Source organism: Nannobrachium achirus, assembly GCF_963921795.1.
Source record: "Nannobrachium achirus genome assembly, chromosome: 21".
Taxonomy (NCBI): Eukaryota; Metazoa; Chordata; class Actinopteri; order Myctophiformes; family Myctophidae; genus Nannobrachium; species Nannobrachium achirus.
Genome location: NC_137828.1, coordinates 15137390 through 15146579, shown reverse-complemented (window position 1 = coordinate 15146579; position 9190 = coordinate 15137390). Strand labels below are relative to the sequence as shown.

At 46.7% G+C, this 9190-nt stretch overlaps 1 protein-coding gene across 1 annotated transcript in view; it reads right to left on the bottom strand.

The window, feature by feature from the left end:
* Positions 1–364: 364 nt before the first annotated feature.
* zcchc2 (zinc finger, CCHC domain containing 2) overlaps positions 365–9190 on the bottom strand; it is a 71177-nt gene continuing 62351 nt past the window's right edge. The window contains exons 11-15 of the mRNA XM_080752179.1: positions 7571–7644; positions 6729–6833; positions 5157–6292; positions 2862–3348; positions 365–618 (exon numbers count right to left, since the gene is read on the bottom strand). Coding sequence (XP_080608305.1) covers positions 557–618; positions 2862–3348; positions 5157–6292; positions 6729–6833; positions 7571–7644 — 1864 coding nt within the window. The 3' untranslated portion in view covers positions 365–556. The remainder of the gene's footprint in view (positions 619–2861; positions 3349–5156; positions 6293–6728; positions 6834–7570; positions 7645–9190) is intronic.

Sequence of the window (9190 nt, the reverse complement as noted above, 5' to 3'; positions counted from 1 at the left end):
TAACGCTAGCCACTGCCACTGATGCCAGTCTTCAGTGCAAAAAATACCAAAAAGGAAAAGCCACTGAGAAAGGGATAGGTGCAGGAGTCAGCAGTGTGTGTGTGTGTGTGTGTGTGTGTGTGTGTGTGTGTGTGTGTGTGTGTGTGTGGGGAGAAAAAAAAAGAAGACTTGCTTGGCTCTCATTCAGGGTGAAAAGACGTAAGTCTCGGTCACGACTCAAAGGAGGCTAATCTATACCTCGCTGCGCGGCCGTCACCTTTTTGACAAAAAAAGTTTGACTTTTTTTCGGTTGAAAATACACCATATATTTTCACCAAGCGCTGTGGTCATGGGGTCCAAAGTCTAAATGAGCCTGAAACTCAGGCTGTGTCCAGTGAGTGGAGTTGAGGGGGGGGGGCCCTTGGCAGCGCTAGCTTGCTCTTCCAGATCAGGCTGCAGTCTTGCTTTTTTTTAGAAAGAAAACTGCAATCGCCCCCCAAAACCAAAGACACACGAGGAAGCTGCAAGACCACCAAGCAGAAAGTAGATCAAAACCTTCATCTCTTCTTCTCTCCTCTCAGTCGGCGTTGTCGAGTGCTTCGGACGTGTGGGAGCGAGCGTACTTTAGCCGGAAGCCACCTGGAAGAAACGGCACAGGGATGTCACCGTCACGATCATGTTTTATTGCAGGGGTTCCCAAACCTTTTTGTCTCAGGGCACCCCATGAATATTTTTTTAATCCGAGGCACCCCTACATTATAATTTTCACTCCCAGCACCTTATATTTATAGCATATCGTCGTTGTCGGGTGGAAACCTTGTATGTCCAAAACCGTTTGTTTTGTATTTATCATTTATAAAATGTACTAAACAACGCCTCGCGTTGCGAGGCGTTGTGTGCTTGTAGATCGGCTGTTTTCACTAGTTTTCTGCGACAGTCTTTTATGATGAAGCAGGGCTTTGCTTTACCAAAAGAAACAACATTGGAACATGTATAAATGGAATAAAATTCCATTTCTGTTTGGCTTAAAGACTTTGTAAACAAAACCTCCACGGGAAGATAATGACAAATAATTTAAATCATACAAAGAAATAACTCACGTATTTCATAATGTTATACTTTTTAGGAGGAAAGGAGTCCCGCACACTGTCTTCACTTACAAAAACTTTAATAGGCAACATTTGGGTCTATTCAGACAGGCATGATGATGTTGCCTGATGAAGGTCTGAAGAGACCCAAACGTTGCCTATTTTAGGCCTAGGATTATTGAATGCTTTAGCTATTGAAAAATAGCAGATATACAAGCTTGCAGCGCGGCACTCGGTGCGAGCTTGTAGATCTGCTATTTTTGAAAAAAGTCGTGAAAATGTGTGCAAATCTTTGAATATATGTATTTTTTAAGTGAACGTTTGTAACTCAAATTTTGCTTCTGGGTGGTCCCTGGAACTAAATATTTTGAGATGGGGGTCTGTGGCCAAATAAATATAATTTTGGGGGTCCTTTACATGAAACAGTTTGAGAACCACTGGCATAGTAGTCTCTCAAGAACAGGCTAGCTGAGCTCCATTTAAGTGAAAAGGACCTTTTCTTTGACAATGGCTATAGCCAGATTGCTGACATAGAAACATAGGTTTTTAAAAAAAAAAACCCTTAGAAGGATTCAAAAGACACATATAGAATTTTCACGATTTAAAAAAAATAGCAGATCTACAAGCTCGCAGTGCGGCACTCGGTGCCGCGCTGTGAGCTTGTATATCTGCTATTTTTCAATAGTTAAAGCATAAAATAATGATACACTATTTAGTGTACCTGTTCTGAATGGGTTAAAGTGAAGACAGTGTGCGGGACTCCTTTCCTCCTTTCATCATCTAAGCTCACCGTTCCGACACACCTGTCCTAGTAGGTGTGCAAGAGGACCTCTCTTCATACTTTTATAATTGTAAAAAACAAATAAATGTGGAAGCAGCCAATCTGCAAGGCCCCAACGCAATACTTTGTGAGCTTGAAGATCATGCCTGGGCATTGTGCGGCCCGGGGGCCGTATGCTCACTCTGACCGGCCCGTGTAGGGTTAATGGCAAATTACAAAATAAACGCATTTTCTAATTTTACCTCATGACATGGACTAAAGCTGCATTGCTTTTAAGAAAAGTCGATGCTGAATGCCGGGTTTTCAGCAAAAATTGGACTGCTAGTAATAAGTATTAAGTATTTAATTACTGAAGTCGGAGGTAAAGCAGCATGTTTAGTTTGCGGCGAGCACATCTTGCGGGGAGCACTGCCTTTTGGCCCGGCCCTCCACAATATTTTCTGTCGTTCATGTTTGCCCCATGGAAAAGATAATTGCCCACCCCTGTTGTAGATAGTAGATATATCCAGGGTTGAGGGTTCCCACGCATTTTTACCAATTAATTTCCAAAACCTTTCCAGAATATTGAACCCAATTTCCAGGACTATATAACAATAATTCAGCTCAATAACAGGTCGCTTACTCCTATGTGCAATGCCCAAAGACAGGTAGTGTATGCCAGTGGTTCTCAACCTTTTCAGGCCGTAACCCCCAAAATAATCACATTTTAACAGGGGAACCGGCACCCTGACGAGCACTAAGTTGAGGAATTTTGTATAACACGGTTCTATTGTGAAAATAGCAGATCTACATGCCAATTTCTGCCTCTGATATTTGAGAATTTGGCCCATGTTTCATGTGTCATTTCAGAGGTATTAACAAAATCAATAACCAAAGACAATGCATAGCCATTTTTTCCAGGACCCTTGATCCATTCCAAAACTTTTACAGTACTGGAAAAATATTTTTCTAATTTGAAAATATTTCCAGGAATTTCATGACCGTGGGAACCCTGTATATCTGAAAAACCTTACCTTGCTGTGTGGAGTCTATGGAGGGCTGGTTGCAGTCCTGTGCGTAGTGACCCGCCCCTCCACAGTTGTAGCAGGACACGTTGCCGTTCTTCTTGTTGATCCCGGTGGCCCCGAACGCCTGGGCAGCAGCGGCCGCGGCAGCACCCCCTGGTGGCAGCAGCCCTCCTCCTCCTCCGCCCCCAGTGTACATGTGCTGGTAGAAGCGCTGGCAGAAGGCGGCGGCCGGCGCCATCTGCTGCTGCAGGCCGTAGCTGGCCGCCACGGCCGCCACGGCGGCCGCCTGCGTCCCCAGCATGTGGGAGGACACAGGGTCCGGCTGGACCCCCGAGTGGGGGACGTGGGGGGAGTGCTGCTGCTGCTGCAGGGGCCCGTAGGGAGAGGGAGGCGGCGGCTGCGGCGCGGGGGGAGGGGCGTTGGCGGCGAAGAAGGCCCCACTGGCCGCCTGGTGGTGCGGGTTGGGCTGGGGCTGGGTGAGGTAGGTGGACACCTGGGAGGAGGTACGGGTGGGGGAAAATGTCATCGTATCAAAGGGCTGTCACCATTATGACATTTTCAGGGTTCCCACACATTTTTACCTATTAATTTCCAAAACTTTTCCTGAATATTTAACCCAAATTTCCAGGACTATATAACAATAATTCAGCTCAATAACATACCTCTGTGCAATGCCCAAAGACAGGTAGTGTATGCCAGTGGTTCTCAACCTTTTCAGGCCATGACCCCCGAAATAATCATATTTGAAGAGAGTTGAGGAATTTTGTATAACACGGTTTTATTGTGAAAAATTTATTTTCACAATTTCTGCCTCTAATATCTGACAATTTGGCCAACATTTAATTTGTCATTTCAGAGGTATTAACAAAATCAATAACCAAAGACAATGCATAGCTATTGGTTCCAGGTCATTCCAGGACCCTTGATCAATTCCAAAACCTTTCCAGTACTGGAAAAATATGTTTATAATTTAAAAATATTTCCAGGAATTTCATGACCGTGGGAACCCTGCCCCCAGTGTACATGTGCTGGTAGAAGCGCTGGCAGAAGGCGGCGGCCGGCGCCATCTGCTGCTGCAGGCCGTAGCTAGCCGCCACGGCGGCCGCCTGCGTCCCCAGCATGTGGGAGGACATGTGTGGGACTGACATATTTGACAACTTTATACTTAGAAAAGTACATCGATAGTGGAAATACCCGATCTACAAGCTCACAATGCGGTAGATCAGCTATTTCCACCATGTTGGAAAATGTTGGAAGATATATGAACAACTTTCAGCATTTAAACGATTATGACAAAATAATTGCCATTATGTTGTCAAATAATTGCGATTATGTAATAATTGTGAAAGGCCTAATCAAATCACAACAATCTTTCAAGTAGTATCACAATCCACGTTCATTTTGGTTTTTATGGTAATTTTTCAAGTCACTTATCAGTGCAATATATATAAGAAAAAGGAGTAACAGACCATTTAGACCAAAATACCATTTCAAGCAGGTTTTAATGAATTTTGCAATTAACTCTTTCTCAGCCACCTGGAGCCACTTAATATTAAAACCGGATTAAACCGTACTTCATCTGTACTCAAATGAAGTACGTTTTTTTTTTTGAATTTTCCGTACTAGGTCATTAAAACCGAAATAAATGATAATTATATATATATTAAAAAAAAAAAAACGATCGACAGCTGTCCTCCGTCTCTTCTTCGGCTGATCTAAAAGGATCATTTTCTAAACCCTTTGAACCGGAAGTGCTTCTGGTAGCGTTTCGTTCTCTATAGCCAAAATCCCGTTCACTTTCATTGTAGGAGGAGGCGTTAGCATAGCATCTAACCGTGATGTTTTTGATCAGATAAAAGTTGATATGGGCCCTTCATACGGAGTGGATTACATTCGCTTACCTCGATGTGCACGGATCGTGCACGCAAAGCGCACGGGGGGGAAGACGACTCGGCCAAAATCCCCACTATATGTCAATGCAGATCGAGACAATTGTGGTGGGTTTACACCGGGGGATCGAAAGAAAAAAAAAAGAACGGTGCCATCCTAGAAGGACGGGGGGCGCGCTGATGCTTATAGTCTCAGATCATAATAAAATAAATAGAAATTTCCGGCTAGTACACAACAAGCCATTCTGGCCAGGCTGGGAAAGTGTTAATCTCTGTATTAAAAATTCTACAGGAATTTTGATATGGCTAACTCCATACACTATCTATACGATATCTCTGAAAAGGCATATCGTGGAGACATTGTTATCGTCTCAACGATATTAATTAATCCCCATAATCGCCATGCCCCTACCTGGAAGAGGGCCGGCGGAATGCCGAACATCTGCCGCGCTGCCGCCGCCGCCAGCTGAGGTCCGGGGAAGAAGAACGGGGCGTGGCTGACCGCCGTGCTGCTGGCCACGCCGCCGCCCATGCCTCCGCCGTTGCCGCGGCTGCCGCAGTTGTTGTGGCAACCGCAAGTCCCGCAGCCCATCGGCTGCTGCGACGTGGGTTGCTGGGGTTGCTGTTGTTGTGTGATGGGGTTGTTGTTGCCGCCGCCGGTGGTACAGGGGGCGGAGACTTGGCCGGCTCCACAGGAAGTGCTGCTGTTGATGTAGGAGGTGCAGTCGCCGCCGCGCGCCGTGCTGTGGGTGAGCGGCGGGCTGGAGCTGGGCGCCGGGCCCGGTGTGTGGGTGGGCACCGCCGGGGGCGGAACGGAGGCCGCCTGGACCTGCCCCGGAGGCGGCACGGAGGCGCCTCCTATGGCGGGGATGACGGTGGGGGGCATGGCGGCGTACGGGGAGGGCAGGGACAGGCCCGGGTGCTTGTTGGCGTGCGAGGAGGGCTCCACCAGTGGCATCGGGGGCGGCAGGCCTCCCGAGCCCGCGGTGCCGGCCAGGTCCGGGGTGGGGTAGACCGGCTGCTGCAGGACGCCCACAGCCCCCAGAGGGGTTTGGAGGGGCGCCTGCGAGGAGACCGGAGGGACAAGAGCGCCGCCGCCGTCCGGAGCCCTCGGGCCCGGAGACGACGACGCCGTCTTGAACCTCTGCACCAGAGGCTGGACAGCGGAGCTCCCGGGGGAGAGCAAGCCCAGGGCGGGAGGAGCGCCGACGGCACGGAGCGGCGCCTCCCTCTTCTCTGGGTCTCTGGGAGGAGCAGGGCCGGGGCCTGGGACTACGGGAGGCAGGGGGATCTGCATCATCAGCGTGTCGTAAGAGGACTTCCCGTCAGGGAGGACACTTTGGCTGGGAAGAAGAGACTCTGGTGTTCCGTTGGGGAACACGTAGGACAGGGAATGGAAGGACAGAGGAGCGAAGTTGCTGTGAGCGTCCGGGCAGAGGCTCTGCGCCTGGGGCTGGGGGGCGCTGGAGGACAGGGGGAGCGCCGTGGAGGGCACCTCCCCCGCCACATTCTCCCCCGTGCTGGAATCGTCAGAGTGGCTGTCGGTATCTGGATGGAGATATTGTAATCACGAGATGGCGAGTTAAAATAAAGACAGGTGTTGAGTTGATGCTAATGATAATATGACGACAAGTTGGTGAGATAAGATGAAGAGATGGGCGTTGAGTTAAAGGAGTAGTTCACCCCCAAAATGACACGCCATGGAGAGTCACGCCATGGAGAGTAGAGTTCAATAATATTTTTTGGTTTTTGTCACATTCCTAAGACAAAAAATTGATTCGAGTAAATTTACCCCCATCCGGAACGAATGGGGGTACATTTATTGTTATCACATTTTTGTCTTAGGAATGTGACAAAAAACTAACTGTTTTCAGAAAACCATTCGGATTTAGGTATTTTCAGGTGAGACATGATGGATCGCCCAACTATGTGTGTGTGTGTGTGTGTGTGTGTGTGTGCGACGTGCGTGTGTGGCGTCTCCTACCTTTGTTCCTCTCGTCCTCGCTCTCCAGGCTCTCTGGTGCGTGGTGCTGAGGGCTGGACGGAGAGCTGTAGCTCTCAGACGACGTGTCACCGTACCTGTCCAAGCCTGAACGGCCACGAACACAAACAGAAGCAGTTAAAACCCATTTAGAACGGGTACACATTATTGTGTATCAATATTATGCTTTAACTTTTGAAAAATAGCAGATATACAAGCTCGCAGCACGGCACTCGTAGATCTGCTATTTTTTAAAAATCATGAAAATTTGAATTTTGACCCGATTCTATTAGTGTCTTTTGAATCCTTCTAAGATTTTTTGAAAAACCTATGTTTCTATGTCAGCATTCTGGCCAGCCATCGTCAAAGAAAAGGTCTGTATCACTGAACTGGAGCTCAGTTAGTCTGTTCTTGAGAGACTACCATGTCAGTGGTTCTCAAACCTTTTCATGTGAAGGACCCCCAAACATGATATGTATTTAGCCACGGACCCCCATGTCAAAATATTTAGTTCCAGGGACCACCCAGAAGCAAAATTTGAGTTACAAACGTTCGCTTTAAAAATACATATATTCAAAGATTTGTACACATTTTCACGACTTTTTCAAAAATAGCATATATACAAGCTCTGCTGCGAGCTTGTATATCTGCTATCTGTATATCTGCTATTTTTCAATAGTTAAAGCATTCAATAATTCTAGACCTAAATGGGTTAAGTTTTCATTCAAATAAAATTAGTGGAGTAAAAGTACAATATTTGTATCCAATATGTCGTGGAGTAGTAAGTAAAGTACAAATACCTCACAATTGATAATTCTTACTTCACACCCCTGCTTAACACCTACCTCTCCTCTGTAGTGCCTGGCCCTCGGCCACGCTGCCGTTGGTGATACAGGCAGCTGCTTTCTTCCCCTTGTCCCTGAGGGAGCACATAAAACGCAGGCCATTAACACCTGGGAGAGCCTAACGCGCTCCCACGCGTGTTAATGACCCCCCCCCCCCTCCATGAAGTGCTGCAGCCCTGTTAAAGGAGTAGTTCACCCCCAAAATGGCTTTTTTTCTGTTGATTAGTCACGCCAAAAAATAATATTTTTTGCTTTTTGTCGCATTCCTAAGACAAAAATGTGATAACAATAAATTTACCCACTTTCGTTTACCCCCGAATCAATGGGGGTAAATTTACTCGAATCAAATTTTGGTTTTAGGAATGTGACAAAAAAATAAAAAATCAAACCTCGGTTCGAAGTGGAGCGGTGAATTTGAGCAGCTGTACCCTATGTGAGTGAGTGAGTGAGTGTAAACTGTGCCTGTGAGTGAGTGGTGAGTGTGCCTGGCCTGCACAAAACAGCGCCCCTCCTTTAACTAGTGTGTTGTGTGTGGCCACTCAAGGTATTGCCCAGGCTACGGACAGGGCCAGCCAGCCACCCAGCCAGCCAGCCAGCCAGCCACATACCCACGGATATACCTGTTCATTGGGAGCGCTTTCACCGCTCCAAAAAATGTCTTTGAACTCTCCATGGCATGAGTAGTCAATAGAAAAAAAGTCATTTTGGGGGTGAACTACTCCTTTAACACGTTCACAGATGTGTTAACAGGTTACCATGGTAACCGATAGCCGGGGAGTGAGGGAAAAGACTCAGTTTCCCATGATGCCTCGCGAAACACTACATCCACCGACATCCGGCTGTTCGTTGAATTGTATTCATCCTGGCTGCAGAAAAATGCATACAGTATATCTCGGCTTCTTTTCCCATATTGCGTTTGGTCAAAACGGCTTGTTTTCTATGGCAGGGGTTTTCAAAGTGGGTGACGGGGCACCCTGGGGTGCCGTGACAGCAGTCCAGGGGTGCCGCGAGATAACTTGATAATATTTGGAATTTATTTGGACACTTGAAAAAATATTTAGTATCATTTTAAACTTGAAGTACAAAGTTATTTTCAGTCAGTTCTAACCAAAATGGCTATTATCTCAACGTTTTCCTTGCAACATAATAACTAAAATATTGTCACTGTCGGGCAGAAACCTCGTATCTCCAAGTTTCAAATGTGTACGTCTTTTGGTAAAGCAAAGCCCTGCTTCATCATACAAGACTGTCGCACAAAGCTAGTGAAAACAGCCGATCTACAAGCACCCAACGCCTCGCGATGCGAGGTGTTGTGTGCTTGTAGATCTGCCGTTTTCACTAGTTTAGTACATTTTATAGATGATAAATACAAAACAAACGGTTTTGGACATACAAGGTTTCCACCCGACAACGACGATATGCTATAAATATAAGGTAAAGGGAGTGAAAATTATAATGTAGGGGTGCCTTGGATTAAAACAATATTTATGAGGTGCCCTGAGACCAAAAAGTTTGGAAACCCCTGTCTTAGACTTTAACAATATCTGCACACACCCAAATAAACCCAAGAGGAAATGTTTTGCACGGTAATGCCTGACATCAAACTTTTCAAAAGGTTAC